Source organism: Gigantopelta aegis, chromosome 3, assembly GCF_016097555.1.
Source record: "Gigantopelta aegis isolate Gae_Host chromosome 3, Gae_host_genome, whole genome shotgun sequence".
Lineage (NCBI taxonomy): Eukaryota > Metazoa > Mollusca > Gastropoda > Neomphalida > Peltospiridae > Gigantopelta > Gigantopelta aegis.
The window spans coordinates 52,378,585-52,396,389 of record NC_054701.1 but is presented as its reverse complement, the minus strand read 5'-3'; the positions used below and the strand labels follow the sequence as shown (position 1 = coordinate 52,396,389).

General features: G+C 35.3%; 1 protein-coding gene across 4 annotated transcripts in view; it reads right to left on the bottom strand.

The window, feature by feature from the left end:
- The window catches only part of LOC121368223 (actin-associated protein FAM107A-like), a 107,114-nt gene that overhangs the window by 26,175 nt on the left and 63,134 nt on the right, over window positions 1-17,805 (bottom strand). For all 4 annotated transcript variants that reach the window (XM_041492859.1, XM_041492860.1, XM_041492861.1 and 1 more), the window contains one exon: window positions 10,196-10,250. In XM_041492859.1, the coding sequence (XP_041348793.1) occupies window positions 10,196-10,250 (55 nt within the window). The remainder of the gene's footprint in view (window positions 1-10,195; window positions 10,251-17,805) is intronic.

The following is a 17,805-nucleotide window of genomic DNA, read 5'->3' as shown; positions in this document are numbered from 1 at the left end:
AGTGATTTGCACATTCCGTCTCTACATGTAATCACTTTATCCTGTGTGCATAATTTCAAAAACATGAATTTTTTTCATGTAGTGGTTTTAAAAATTGAAAATGATGAAAAGGTTATTTTTCCAAATGCATGTGCCTGAACGTAGCAAGCAATATTTTGTATGCTCTTTCCCCACACCAGACAGCACAGCCTTTCATACACTGTTTGGGACAGGAAAAAGCCAATCAGAGAATGGGTCAACTGAGGTGGTTCGATCCTACGACTCGAGCACCTCAGGCAATATTATGTTGTTGTAAAGACGTAGTGTCAGAAGTCGCATGTTACTTTGTTCCTAATTTGCTCTGTTGTTATAGGTAGGTATAAATTGCAGCACAATTAACAAAATAATATTGATGTACATGTACTTTTCTTGTCAACAATTTTATTCAAATGGTGTAAATGTAATAGTAACAACGGTCATTGAACATGACGGGGTGTGTTTTGGTACCGAGTGGAAATCAATCTATAGTCCGTCCCACAGGGAACACCTTTTTTCATACTATGGAATTTACTACAAGTTATTTTTTCTGAGCCGATTAATGTGCAAATTGCACATAAAAACAGTATTTTTTGGCTCTTTTCAAAAAACTTTTACTTTTCTTAAGTCAAGCCAAACTAAAATTATTTACAAATACTTTTTTTTATAGAATGATGGGGCAGACTATACTCTACTTATCATGTGCAAGATTACCACTGTACAAAATATTATACCTTTAAAATGAATGTGCTTCAGTTTCAAGATTATTATTATTTTAATGAGTTTTTATTTTATTTAAAATAAATTATCACTGAGAAAAAGACCATCAAATGATTGTCCACGAAACACCAACTTTTAACTTGATCAATGACGTGAGATACTAACAGACTCCATCATATGTGGTCATGTGGGAAAAGAAAAAAGTACATTCGAGGTGGTGGAAATTTCGACCTGGGACAAGGCTTGCGAGTCCCAGGGTCAAAAGTTCCACCACCGAGCTTGTACTTTTTCTATCCTACATGACCGCATATGATGGAGTCTTTTTCTCCCATCCACTCGATAAATAAACCATTATTTTATATGAACAAACAAAGATGGCTGAAAAAGTAACTTCTTTATTTCACCACTTTATCATAAGTAAACTACACAATCATATTTGCTGTGTTTGTTTCATGAGTTAAATATAATTTAACACTACAAATTAACAAGACAGAATTTTTATGATGAAGGTTTAAACCAATAACAAAATATTGATCTAAAATTAACCAACTTGCATTAATATGACATCATCTCTTACTAACGCTGTAATACTCCCCATGTTAAAATTTAGTGATGTCATAGCCCATGCAAGTAAGATTTATTCCGTATGGGCGGAATGGGTCTGTTTTTTGTGGCTAGGGATGGGCAAAAGTTTTATCTTTGTACTGCTACATGTATGTGTATTGTATAAACTGCTTTTTAAAAAGATTTTCTCCACATATTTACATGTAACATGTAATCAAATGAATACATCAGCCGTTGATGATCACCACCTGATACACTGATATATATATATTATCGAGATATATTATTTTCCTCTTTGCATTTTTTTAATTACTGTACATTAATGATCAATTCATTTTATAGGTCACAATTCAGCTAGAAATAGTACTTTTTACTCCTATCCCTTAACCCCCACACCCCCAAAAAAAACCCCCACTAAATATATATACATACAAATTGTATGTAGGCCTATGTATGTATGTATGTGTATGTGTATGTACAATGTATGTGTGTGTATATATATATATATATATATATATATATACACACACACACACACACACACATGTATATACATACATACATACATGTATATACATGTATATATATACTACTCGAAAGAATTTAAGGGTCAAAAATTTATAACCAAATAAGTTTCAGAGTGTATTAGATTGATGATGTAAACTACACCAAATTTTTTATTTATTGTTCCATATTTACAAAAAAACACAAATAAACGTCACTGTATACAAGAAAGTCACATGACATGCTGTCAAAGTTGAAAGTTGTCAAACATGGATTTTACACATTAGAACATTCGTTTAATAGTGTGTGAATCCACCCCTGGCGCGAATACACTCGACACATCGTTGCCTCATGCTGTTGATCAGACGTCTGAAGAACTCTTGGGGAATGGCCTGCCACTCTGCCATAAGAAGTTGACCCAGATCATGAAGGTTGGCCGGAGGGGCATGGTTATCCCGAACTCTCCTGCCTAATTCATCCCAGGCGTGCTCTATTGGGGCCAAGTCAGGCGAATATGCTTGCCAATCCATCCTGGCGATACCTTGTTGTCTGAGAAAGTCCGTTACCACCCTGGCGCGGTGGGGTCTGGCATTGTCATCCTGCAGAACTGCCCCGCCGCCAATCTGCTGAAGGCCTGGGAGAACCAACGGCCGGATAATCTCATTCAGATAGCGGATTCCATTCAGATTGCCATCCACCACATAGAGGGGGGTCCTGTGGTGGATAGAGATGCCGCCCCACACCATGACGCTGCCACCACCGAACCGGTGACGTTGTCTAACGTTAACGTCAGCGAAGCGCTCCCCAGGACGTCTGTAGACACGAACCCGACCGTCGTTGAACTGGAGACTAAACCTGGACTCATCAGTGAACATCACTCGACCCCACTGAACACGTTGCCACCGTAGATGAAGCGTGCACCAGTGACGTCTGGCCGGTCTGTGACGTGGTAGGAGTGGTGGTCGAACAGCCTGGCGACGGCAGCGTAGATTATTGGCTCTCAGACGATTGCGTATGGTTTGTTCAGACACTCGAGTTCCAGTCGCAGTCCGCAGATTGTCACGTAATCGGCGTGCAGTGGTTGTGCGTTGACGTAGAGCCATATTGGTGATGTAGCGGTCCTCTCTATTTGTAGTGCTTCGGGGTCTTCCCGAACATGGACGATTTCGAACAGAATTCGTTGCTTGGTACCGTTGCCACAGTCGCCAACGACACTCTGACTGACACCAAGTCTCAGAGCAACATTTCTTTGCGTATTGCCATCCTGAAGCCAAGCAATAGCCCTTCCTCGATCTTCGATAGTCAGTTGAAGTCGTACCATTGTCGAATTTGGAGTGTGTACCGTACACGAACGCAAGCTCCAATTATACGGAAATTCAGCATTGGGAACATGGAATACACGTGTAAAGCGTGCAAATGAAGCGCTTTGTGAAAAAGCAAGTTATGGGCACTTAGCAGACCTTTCGCTTTCGCCCTAATTTACGTGCAAATGTAAGCATGTTTTCGCCATTAGAACTAGTCGACAGTGTCAATGACAGTGGATTTTAATTCATTTATGGGTTGCTTAGACCCACTTTCGTCAAAATGGAACAATACCATGCATGACATTATGGTCTAGCTAATATAATTGACATTCAGAAAATAATGTCGAAAATATCGTCTGACCCTTAAATTCTTTTGAGTAGTATATACATATATATATATACATACATGTGTATATACATATATATACATATACATATATAACTTTATGCTAACAATGTATTTGAATACTGTATGAAAGAAATGACAGAGATCACAGCCTATGTAAATCTATGTAAACAACAACAAAAGTCACATGTAAGGCAAAATATTACTTTCCTTTTATATATTTAAGTGTTTTACAAGATGTACAACAGAATAATGTGTAACTACTTAAGATTTCTTTTGTGGTGATAATATTTTGTTATATCTTTACTTTGATATAGAACAGTGTTATTTATATCAGAATTTAAAACAAGAAGCAAAAAAACAAACAAAATAAAGATGATACCAATATCAGGTAAACCAAATTAAATTTGCACTGCAATTACAAAAATGTACAGGAACTTGGACTTGGACCTCTATTTACGTGCCCATATACCCTAATGGTTTCAGCACATCTGTCCCAGGTCCCGTCTCTGGCATGGCCGGTGAGCTGACCTGCAGGAACAAATCCTCACAAAACTAGGAATAAATCATCACAAACACAACACTGATTGCTATCACAACAAAGTAATTTGTGTGTGAACAAATCTGCATTATCTTGTGTTTGCAATCAATAATATTGTGGTTAATTCAACCCTGATGAACTTTATTCGTGTCATTTTCCTAGGATGTGTGGATGAGAAATGCAAACCTCTTGTTGGATCAACAGTCTGTCACCTCGTCTCAGGTTAACTATGTGAGTCAGGTGAAAGCATTCAACCATTAAGAGAAAGCAATTAATAAACACACATTTAGCCATACAGTTATTCCAATGTAGATTGTAATCTACCGGTAGTGTTAGTGCTAGTGCTATGATTCTGCTTACAGTGAACATGTATTTTAATGGACAAATACTTATTTGGCTGCATTCAAGTATTATACAAATGTAGCTCCTATGTGATTGAAACATATAACATATACCTGTATTCAATTCATGTTCTTCTGTCTCTAGATATGGACAAGCAAACACCTAGTACATAACACACAAACACACACACACACACACACACACACACAAACACACCTGTATTCATGTTGTTCTGTCTCTAGAATACTGACAAGCAAACATCTAGTACATAACACACACCTGTATTCATGTTCTATCAATAGAATACTGACAAGCAAACACCTAGTACATCACACACACACACACACACACACACACACACACACACACACCTCTGCATTCGTGTTCTTCTGTCTTTAGAATACTGACAAGCAAACACCTAGTACATAACACACACACACACATACACACACAGATACACACACACACACACCTGTATTCATGTTCTTCTGTGTCTAGAATACTGACAAGCAAACACCTAGTACATAACACACACACACACACACACACACACACACACACACACACACACACACACCTGTATTCATGTTCTTCTGTCTCTTGAATACTGATAAGTAAAGACAGTACATAACACACACCTATATTCATGTTCTGTCTCTAGAATACTGACAAAGACCTAACATATAGTACATTGGTCTATATTCATGTTGTCTCTAGAATACTGACAAGGACCTAACACATAACACACACCTGTATTTATGTTCTGTCTCTAGAATACTGACAGGGACATAACACATAACACACACATTTACCTGTATTCATGTTCTTCTGTCTCTAGAATACTGACAAAGACCTAACATAACACACACCTATATTCATGTTCTGTCTCTAGAATATAAAATACTGACAAGGACATAACACATAACAGTGTTTCTGCTAGAAAGAAATTTTTGGGTATGGCACTATGGAATTTAATGCAACCACAGTCAACAGGGTGTATGGGGGGCCTCCCCCAGAAAGAAAATGGGTTAGGTTTAGGGTTAGGGTTCAGAAAATCATACAGTAATGATAAGAGTCATTAATTTTGTCAAAATGTTAACTTAAAGGAGACCGGACACCAAATCATATATACGGCGTAATGAATTGTTTGCCGTCATAAACCACAACATGTAACTACCGCGCTCGCCTTATTGACTAAGTTAAGCGTGCTAGTCTTGGTTTTTTTTTTTTTTTACCGATCTCCGATGTTTGCCGGAAACTGTCAACAATTGATGAGCTAGACCCGTGACGTCATCGATGAGAGGAAAAACTGAAGAAACTACCAAGCAGCATGGACGAACTTAGCGATTCGAGTGACGAAGAATTGTGTCCAGCTTGTGCTAATGGCATCAAACCGTATCAGTTTGAACCACTTATCAGAGACTTTGTCCCTAATCCTGGAAATGTTGTCTTAGACGAAAATTTTGATGAATCAACTGCCGATGAAGACGAGGAAGCCACAAGGTCATAGACTAGCATACAAGCATTTTTTTAAACATAATTTTTTATGACATTTTTAATGTAAACTGAAGCAAATGGACCTAATTAGAAGAAAAGCCACAAAATGTAATAATATTTCATCATAAATCTTGTTCAGCATAGATGTAAATATGACACGTCAGTGGATATTCCAGAGGCCGATTTCACAAATTTACAAAAAGCGTCCCCTCCTCACCAAAGCAAGATATAATAATTTAACAAAAAACTTTGTTCTCTTAACTAGTTACCCTCTAAGTTTTAATGTGTTTGGTTAAGCCGTGTATTTTTAATTATTAAGAAAATGTGTTACCAGTCTGCCGAAACTGTCCACAGCCGGGTACAGAAACACAGAAATGTTGGAAAATATACTGTTGCCACATACTGACAATCACTTTACAACTAATATGTCTTATCGACAATATTATTATGTAGTTTTTGCATTTATTAATATAAAATACAACAGGCCCGTAGGAAGTGGGGAGGGGCGGGCCTAGGGGCTTGTTCTCCATCACACCCTAGGAAGAAAATGTATGTTTAAAATTTTTACTACTTTGCATAAATAAAGATGATATAAAGATAAAAAATCTAGTTTGTATCCCTCACTAGAGACTGTATTCCCCCCCCCCCCCCCCCCCCCCCCCCACACTTCCTTTTATTTTTAGGATTTTGTAATCATGATTTCAAATCAACTGTTTCAGGTAGTTTGCTCCACATACTGACATAAAACACATTTCTTATATATTGGAATAAAAATAAAAATAATTACAATATATCCAGTTTTATTTTTAGGATTTTGTAATCATGATTTCAAATCAACTGTTTCAGGTAGTTTGCTCCACATACTGACATAAAACACATTTCTTATATATTGGAATAAAAATAAAAATAATTACAATATATCCAGTTTTATTTTTAGGATTTTGTAATCATGATTTCAAATCAACTGTTTCAGGTAGTTTGCTCCACATACTGACATAAAACACATTTCTTATATATTGGAATAAAAATAAAAATAATTACAATATATGTTTTATTTTTAGGATTTTGTAATCATGATTTCAAATCAACTGTTTCAGGTAGTTTGCTCCACATACTGACATAAAACACATTTCTTATATATTGGAATAAAAATAAAAATAATTACAATATATCCAGTTTTTATTTTAGGATTTTGTAATCATGATTTCAAATCAACTGTTTCAGGTAGTTTGCTCCACATACTGACATAAAACACATTTCTTATATATTGGAATAAAAATAAAAATAATTACAATATATCCAGTTTTATTTTTAGGATTTTGTAATCATGATTTCAAATCAACTGTTTCAGGTAGTTTGCTCCACATACTGACATAAAACACATTTCTTATATATTGGAATAAAAATAAAAATAATTACAATATATCCAGTTTTATTTTTAGGATTTTGTAATCATGATTTCAAATCAACTGTTTTACTGACATAAAACACATTTCTTATATATTGGAATAAAAATAAAAATAATTACAATATATCCAGTTTTATTTTTAGGATTTTGTAATCATGATTTCAAATCAACTGTTTCAGGTAGTTTGCTCCACATACTGACATAAAACACATTTCTTATATATTGGAATAAAAATAAAAATAATTACAATATATCCAGTTTTATTTTTAGGATTTTGTAATCATGATTTCAAATCAACTGTTTCAGGTAGTTTGCTCCACATACTGACATAAAACACATTTCTTATATATTGGAATAAAAATAAAAATAATTACAATATATCCAGTTTTATTTTTAGGATTTTGTAATCATGATTTCAAATCAACTGTTTCAGGTAGTTTGCTCCACATACTGACATAAAACACATTTCTTATATAAATAAAAATAAAAATAATTACAATATATCCAGTTTTATTTTTAGGATTTTGTAATCATGATTTCAAATCAACTGTTTCAGGTAGTTTGCTCCACATACTGACATAAAAACACATTTCTTATATATTGGAATAAAAATAAAAATAATTACAATATATCCAGTTTTATTTTTAGGATTTTGTAATCATGATTTCAAATCAACTGTTTCAGGTAGTTTGCTCCACATACTGACATAAAACACATTTCTTATATATTGGAATAAAAATAAAAATAATTACAATATATCCAGTTTTATTTTTAGGATTTTGTAATCATGATTTCAAATCAACTGTTTCAGGTAGTTTGCTCCACATACTGACATAAAACACATTTCTTATATATTGGAATAAAAATAAAAATAATTACAATATATCCAGTTTTATTTTTAGGATTTTGTAATCATGATTTCAAATCAACTGTTTCAGGTAGTTTGCTCCACATACTGACATAAAACACATTTCTTATATATTGGAATAAAAATAAAAATAATTACAATATATCCAGTTTTATTTTTAGGATTTTGTAATCATGATTTCAAATCAACTGTTTCAGGTAGTTTGCTCCACATACTGACATAAAACACATTTCTTATATATTGGAATAAAATAAAAATAATTACAATATATCCAGTTTTATTTTTAGGATTTTGTAATCATGATTTCAAATCAACTGTTTCAGGTAGTTTGCTCCACATACTGACATAAAACACATTTGTTATATATTGGAATAAAATAAAAATAATTACAATATATCCAGTTTTATTTTTAGGATTTTGTAATCATGATTTCAAATCAACTGTTTCAGGTAGTTTGCTCCACATACTGACATAAAACACATTTGTTATATATTGGAATAAAAATATTTTTTTTACAATATATCCAGTGTTATTTTCTTTAATCATTCATGGAGGAAGAAGGGAGTCCTGATGAAAATATATTACAGGTAAAATATATTACAGGTAAAACAAACTAATATATGATGCTTATTCCAGGTGGTAACTATTGTTAATTGTGCTTTAAATTGCTAGATGCCAAAAGTGATTAATTATATTATTCTATGGTAACAGTCGAAAATTAGACGACCAATTGTTTCAACCTCTACCAAAGGTACCAGGTTTTCTGCCAGAAAATAATTTGAGGGTACGTAATAAAACAGGCCCGTAGGAACTGGGGGGTGGGGGAGCTTTTCTTTATCACATTAATTTTTGCCATTGTAACCAAAATCTGATGTAGACTTTATACCCAGTCCGTCAGTGACACCCCCCCCCCCCCCCCCCCCAAGTTGTTCCTACGGGCCTGTAAAAACTAAATATATTCAAAGGAGTATATTGGGTGGTTATAGGTTTGAAATGTTTTTTTATTGAACATTTTATTTCATGCACTTTTATAAATTTTAAACAGCAATTATGTTACTATAATCTATTGAAAAAAAAAAAATATTAATTTCTGAGATTTTTTAGTACATACATATAAGTTTACCCTCTGCACCCTCTGAGAGAAACTCAGGGTAGGTATTAAAATAATTATTTGGTGTAGAGTATTTTTAATATGACATACAGAAAGCATTGAAAAGTATAATTTTATTATGCTTTAATAATCGACACTAGCTTTAAAATTATTTAACCATCATTCCTTCTGGCCAGAGTACATATGTTGTTCCTGCCAAAGTGTTAGCATTTTAATTTTAATGATAATATACTGAACTGACGATAGTATGGAGTCGTTATGGGCTGTCGGTGAAAATTAATTTGGTAATTATAGGTAAATAAATGTGAAGTTTAAATATTCGTATGTGAACAAATTGCAATACCTTTATTTAATGTATATCTTAAGTACATACTTGTTTTAATTTTCACATTGTAAATGTACCATAACCTGCTGTATTTAGTTGGTGTAAAGCTCATTCGACGACAATAATGCGTCCATGTTTTAAAACAACTTTCGTTTTTTTTTTTGAAATCGAAACCATGATGTTGGCCGTTTCTTGGGATGCATTGCTGTTACTGTTGCAGTTAAACACTGCGCAGTTAACCATCATATAATTACGTCGACAGTATATAATAACACTAATTATTTTGTAAATTAAATTTCCGATAAACCTGGAGACAAAAAAAAAAAGACGACTAAAAGGCACAACCAAAGAATCAACACATGTACTGGTATTGCTTGGTAAATCTCACCGATGACATATTGCCTCGCTTTCGTTCAGATCTATGCATAATCCCGCCCACTTCCGTTTTTACCCCAAACCTAAGATGCGCAGCTGACCGGTGCCTCGCAGCGAGCCAGGCGTTAGAGTAATGCGGTCTTTGACGCTAACTTAATCCATTACACACTACATGTCTTTTGGTGTCCGGTCTCCTTTAAAAAAATTAAAATTTGGGTATGGTGCCATACCCATTTTACCCTCTGGAAGAAACCCTGCATAGCACACACATTTACCTGTATTCATGTTCTTTATGTCAGCAAAATGTTTCAAAGCTTTCTCCTGCTGATCCTGAAAAATATAAAAGTATATGTATCTATATACTACTCAAAAGAATTTAAGGGTCAAAAATTTATAACCAAATAAGTTTCAGAGTGTATTAGATTGATGATGTAAACTACACCAAATTTTTTATTTATTGTTCCATATTTACAAAAAAACACAAATAAACGTCACTGTATACAAGAAAGTCACATGACATGCTGTCAAAGTTGAAAGTTGTCAAACATGGATTTTACACATTAGAACATTCGTTTAATAGTGTGTGAATCCACCCCTGGCGCGAATACACTCGACACATCGTTGCCTCATGCTGTTGATCAGACGTCTGAAGAACTCTTGGGGAATGGCCTGCCACTCTGCCATAAGAAGTTGACCCAGATCATGAAGGTTGGCCGGAGGGGCATGGTTATCCCGAACTCTCCTGCCTAATTCGTCCCAGGCGTGCTCTATTGGGGCCAAGTCAGGCGAATATGCTTGCCAATCCATCCTGGCGATACCTTGTTGTCTGAGAAAGTCCGTTACCACCCTGGCGCGGTGGGGTCTGGCATTGTCATCCTGCAGAACTGCCCCGCCGCCAATCTGCTGAAGGCCTGGGAGAACCAACGGCCGGATAATCTCATTCAGATAGCGGATTCCATTCAGATTGCCATCCACCACATAGAGGGGGGTCCTGTGGTGGATAGAGATGCCGCCCCACACCATGATGCTGCCACCACCGAACCGGTGACGTTGTCTAACGTTAACGTCAGCGAAGCGCTCCCCAGGACGTCTGTAGACACGAACCCGACCGTCGTTGAACTGGAGACTAAACCTGGACTCATCAGTGAACATCACTCGACCCCACTGAACACGTTGCCACCGTAGATGAAGCGTGCACCAGTGATGTCTGGCCGTTCTGTGACGTGGTAGGAGTGGTGGTCGAACAGCCTGGCGACGGCAGCGTAGATTATTGGCTCTCAGACGATTGCGTATGGTTTGTTCAGACACTCGAGTTCCAGTCGCAGTCCGCAGATTGTCACGTAATCGGCGTGCAGTGGTTGTGCGTTGACGTAGAGCCATATTGGTGATGTAGCGGTCCTCTCTATTTGTAGTGCTTCGGGGTCTTCCCGAACGTGGACGATTTCGAACAGAATTCGTTGCTTGGTACCGTTGCCACAGTCGCCAACGACACTCTGACTGACACCAAGTCTCAGAGCAACATTTCTTTGCGTATTGCCATCCTGAAGCCAAGCAATAGCCCTTCCTCGATCTTCGATAGTCAGTTGAAGTCGTACCATTGTCGAATTTGGAGTGTGTACCGTACACGAACGCAAGCTCCAATTATACGGAAATTCAGCATTGGGAACATGGAATACACGTGTAAAGCGTGCAAATGAAGCGATTTGTGAAAAAGCAAGTTATGGGCACTTAGCAGACCTTTCGCTTTCGCCCTAATTTACGTGCAAATGTAAGCATGTTTTCGCCATTAGAACTAGTCGACAGTGTCAATGACAGTGGATTTTAATTCATTTATGGGTTGCTTAGACCCACTTTCGTCAAAATGGAACAATACCATGCGTGACATTATGATCTAGCTAATATAATTGACATTCAGAAAATAATGTCGAAAATATCGTCTGACCCTTAAATTCTTTTGAGTAGTATATATAAGACTTCCACAGTTAGTGAAAATAAGCAAATATATACAGTGGTCAATATAAACATGTATATATACAGGGAACATTTTGTTCAGTATGTTTCAGAGATTGCTACACAATTTAAAAAATTAAACAGTAGTTGCTAATCAATTTTCAATAAACTAGGAACATTGCTAATCAAGATCTTCGTAACAAACTGTTAGCTAATATATACACAAAATTAGTGATTACTAAGCAAAACAAATATTCCAGTATTCCATCATGAATAGTTGCAATATAACGCTGAACCTTGAAATCCGTATCTTCACATTTTCTCTTACAATATTTTGGCTCAACAAAATCTTGGATTATTTGGCCAGAAACTTAAACTTAATTTTATTAAACAACATCACTAGAACACATTGATTTATTAATCATTGGCTATTTGATGTCAAATATTTGGTCATTTTGACAGTTTGTTGTAGAAGAAACACACTACATCGTTCCATTAGCAGCAAGGGATGTTTTACATGCACTATCCCAGACAGAACAGCACATACCATGGCCTTAGTTATATCAGTCATTGGTTGTGATGGGAAAAACTCAACAAGAGAGTGGGTGCATGCACCAAGGTGTTTTGATCCTACGATGCAAGCAGGCGAGCACTCTACCGAGTGAGCTCCTTGGCCTGATACATTAACTTTAAGAAAAAAACAGTTTGTTTTGTTAAACACCACTAGAAGTTAGAACACATTGATTTATTAATCATTAGCTATTGAATACCAAACATATGGTCATTCTGATGCAGTCATAGAGAGAAAACCCGCTATATTTTTCCATTAGTAGCAAGGGATCTTTTATATGCATCAAAAAGAAAGAAAGAAAGAAATGTTTTATTTAACGACGCACTCAACACAGGATAGCACATATCACAGTCTTTGATATAACAGTCGCTGTGCACTGGCTGAAACGAGAAATAGCCCAATGGGCCCACGTAGACCAACAACGCATCAGGCATGCGCTTTACCACTGGGCTATGTTCCGCCCCCATTAGCTTTAAGCAGTCGTATTACTACATTCGAGTAAGTTAAATTTTTTAAGTGCATCAGCATGACTAGTTGGTATTAATTCATTGTAATTGTTAATGTTAGAAAGTGACTTTCATTTCTAAAAGTTGAGTGCTCAATTGAGGTGTTTGCATCGCAGGATCCAACCACCTCGGTAATCCATTCAACTAATTACTGCAGGGTTCGATCTTAACGTTAGTCCGGTAGTCTCAGACTACCTAAAAATTAACAGGACTATCTGAACCTGCAAACACGTAGTCCGTCGGACCACCTGGAATTAAAAAAATTATTTAGCACAAATGTAATGTTTTATGGATCTCTGCTAACCTGTTTTAACCTTCTGAGTACTGCAGGCGAGATATCTCGCCCGACGTCACGTCAGTCGATATACTGTACACTGTATACAGTGCATTCTCCAATTCATATTTCCCACCGTTTTGCACACGACACTCACCGGAAACGGAAATATAATTAAAGAAAAAAGATTTTTTTTTCAAAATGGTGGCTTTTATTGATTTTTTCAATTGAAAATACCTTGAAATTTTGAGTTCAAAAAGTGGTTTTCGGCAAGTATTTTCGCTTGACAACAATGGCAGCATGTCGCGGTCATTTTTAGGGATCAATAGCCGATTGTGACAGCTAATTTGATAATAAATTTGATCGTTTTACCAACAACAAAAATTACCAAATATTGCAATATGAATCGTAGTTCGGGTTTAAAAAAGAAATTCTGGTCAAAAAACCACTGTTATCGGGAATAATGGACATAAATACTGGACAGCTGGCCACAAATGCCCGTAAGTAAACGCAACTTTTTCGATTTTTTGCCTAATTTTAATCACCATTAGCCGATCTAAAATAATAAAAATTACAAAAAAAGACACGAAAATAATACTTACCGATTCATATATGAACTTTATTTCATGTATTTATAAAACATTTAAGTGAATATATGTGAGTAAAAATTATAAACTTGTACCCACTCAACGTGGTTTTTGTTAAAAATTAATCCAGTAGTCTAAAGGTTAAACAGCAGAAACAGACGCTTGTTCAGAAAACAATTGTAACACATATAATAACTTGATTGGTCTCCCCCGTCATATCACATTCATGTACAGTATGCGATGCAAATTTGTTTGTGAACTGTTACCGCATCCCGACTAAACTAAGCATGCGCAAGTTACACATTTGGTAGTCAACGCAATCTTCCGCCATAATACAACCATCTTGAATTTGGAACATAACCGGATTCCTGGCACATTTTCATAGAATGGTAGTTTAATTTACCAATGTCACGTCAGAATGTAAGAACTGCGAAGTTGACCATTCTCAGCAAAACAATAATTATTTATCAATCGGCAATTGTCGCACATTTTCGTAAAACATGTTCTGATAGAAATGCTGTTATGGAAATTGCCGATATGGTGCATATTAATTTTCACGGAGTTACAAAGATGTCACTTATTCCCATTTTAATGCAAAACTGCTTGCATGTTTCAATCAACGTTTCACCTCAGATTACATCATTTAATAACATTTATTATGTTTGATTTATTATTTAACATTAAATGAATGTTTTGATTGAAACAATTATAATTATATAGTTCTACATATAAATATTTCTTGATATGCCATCTGATTCAGTTACAACTACATGTATATATTATGTAATATAAAGGTATTTTAAAATATAAATCACCTCGTATTTTAACAGGTCAAGCAACATAATTTGATAAAATACCAGTGTCCGTTCCAGCCTGAATATTGATTTGATGTGTTTTAGTATGAATTAATAGTATGTACAGAACATGCATAATGATTTACACAGAACTAAATTACCAAAATAACAAACTGTAGCATTATTTTAACTTCAAATTAGGCCTATTACAAATATGGATCACTTGAAACTTCAAGGGACTATCTGAAATGAAAGCCAGGTAGTCCTGTTAACATCCTGAAAACAACGGTGAAGATCTAACCCAGTAACTGGGGATTTTCTCATTCTAACCAGTGCATCACAACTGGTCAAAGGCCGAGGTTTATGTTTCCTGTCTGTGGGAAAGTGCGTATAAAAGATCCCTTGCTGCATTAGGAAAAATGTAGTGGGTTTCTTCTAATGACTACGTTTCAGAATTACCAAATGTTTGACATCCAATAGCCGATGATTAATTAATCAATTTGCTCTAGTGCAAGCCTGGAAATAAGTGGCCGGTGACAGTCATTGTCCGGTACAAATATATAATTTGTCAAGCTTTGACAGTCACAAACTTAATATTAGCAATCATTTTGTCCGAATCAAAATGAAGTATTTCTGTTTTGAAGTAGTTCGAAATGTGCGCCTTGCATTTAATGTGCGCCTTTGCACTAGTGTTGAAGCAGGTCAATGCAGTACATTTTAAAATCCATATTTAAAATAGTTCTTTGACCATATTATGCAGCATGCACATGCTTATGGTACTGTTGCTAGAATGCCTTTGTGTTTGCCTGGAAATGGTGTTTCCTCATGTCTATTAATAGACCCAAGCAAACCCAATGATCTGATGCATTCCAAATGGCTCAAAGAATTTTTGAACACAAAACTTTACCATTCTAAACTGAACAGTGGATGAATAATCTAGTGTGTTTGTGTTTATTTAATGTAAGATGTACCGTGGGTAGCAGTCATTATTTACATCAGCCAACTAGATAGGTAGTGTGGGTTTCACTACATCATGAAAAGTAGTCCTATGGGTATAATATAATAGTACATGATTAATAAAGGACAATAGTAACATTATTTCAACATTTAGTTGACAGGCAGTTTCATTTTTGACAGGCTCAAACTGATTGACATAGGTCCTAGATCTCTATTAAAATACATTAAATAATGAACATTTGTAGAAAAGTATGGTGGCCATCTTGAAAAATGTCCGCAGAAATGTTGAATAAGATTAACTGCACACAAGACAAAACAAAAATAACAGGATTTTTAGGTAATTAAACATTGTGCAATTATTAATTGTTGCTTGGTTGTTGATATTTAGTGTATTGGTAAAATAATTATACTTAGGGTTAAGCAATATGCAATGTAACTAAAATAAAATTAATCAATTTTACTATACATATGAGGGCAAATATAAGAATTAATTTAGCTCACATATCACCACATGGTCTTAAAATATTAGCACATAGTAATGCAAAAAAGTGCCAGTCTGAAATGTTTTAATGCAAAAAAGTACAACAGTAAAATGCAAAAAATTAACCAGTCGAAAGATTTAACTCTTTGTGTATTATATTACACTTAATGAGGATGCTCATGATCTCACTATTAATACAGCTATTACATTAATGTTTATGTTTTAGGTGAACACATAACACTATTTTATACAAAACACCTGTGAAATTGTTATTCCCTCCCCCCCCCCCCCCCTCATTTTATCAGTTTTTACATGAATGTGATGACTTCAAAACACACATAAACAAGTACTGATTCTATCAACTTAACAATTGAAGTTCTAATATCACTTATAGTGCAACTGGTGTTGAACTCTACATTGCTAAATTGTGAGAGAAATTTAACACAACATAGCCCCACAGATTAAACCCAAATAAGAATATAATTAACCCACTAGTTCCCATAGTGTGGGATAGCCTTTAATATATCACTTATCAAACTACTGATTACTAAATATGGTATCTAAATAATCAACAAGGAAATTTACTTCAATTTAAATTAAACTTAGATTTTTTTTCTTCTATTATTGAAGATGTTCAAACAAATGTGATACATCTTGCATTGAAAAATATCTTCTTTTTTTACTATACAGAATATGCAAGAAAAGAGAAAATGAAGCTAACATACCTGGATGTGTTTAAAATGAGCTGGGAGGCCTGAGTAATTACATCCCATTACCATAACACACAAAGTGTGTGTCCAGCCATTCTCTGTATAAAGATCACCACCTCAAGAACCAATATGTAATAAACTGAGGGCAAATCTTTACAGGAAGTTTACATTTTCAGCCACATACATGACTGTATACATGCATGGCTCCTGTAAACAAGTCTTTAAACACATGGCTTCTTCTTAGAAATAAAAGCCATGCTCATCAGTGTTAAATACTAGCCCATGTACTAACAACATAGCAGTGGGTCGGTTTGTCTCTGTATAGTCTATGCCACTCTAAGCATTCATGAAGAGGACGCACTACTGGACTGGACTAGTGATTAACATTCAGAGCAATCTGTTGTAGCACACGCCTATCTTGGGCACAGGTACCGGCCTCGGCCAATTCCTCTGTCCAAGACAGGAAAGGTGGGGGGAGGGTGGAGGAGTGACCGCCGGGCACTGGCAGGTGCAAGGGAGCACCAGCAGCCCGACTGTGGTCGGTAGTAGGCAGAGGGAAGGACGCACTACAACTACATGTAATAAATAAGGTTTTTTTGTGGGGGATTTACAATTAAATACATGTATACTACTTTTCATTTCATTTTCATCAACAATAAAGTTTTAAGCATGTAAGTATCTTAATAGAAAACTTTACAATCCCTTAAAACCATTAATTATATATTTGATGTCACGTACCGTAACTGCAATATTCCTACCATATCATATCCATGTGTTTGTCATTATCGGTATGTTAATGGTAAATAAATAAATCACTCAATATAAACTGCAGATGTGATAATTAATATATTTAATTAGGTAATTACTGTTTTGTCAACAACAACAACAAAACAATAATAAAAATAATAAAAAAGAAAAGAAATGGACCTGCATGACTTGCATCATGATTTCAACAGAAAAACATTTCCAGAATTTACCTGATAAAGCCAGAAGAGAAATTTTTTCCAAACTAGAATGTTTTGTAACTTTTTATTAGTACCTTTTTGTGGGTTTTT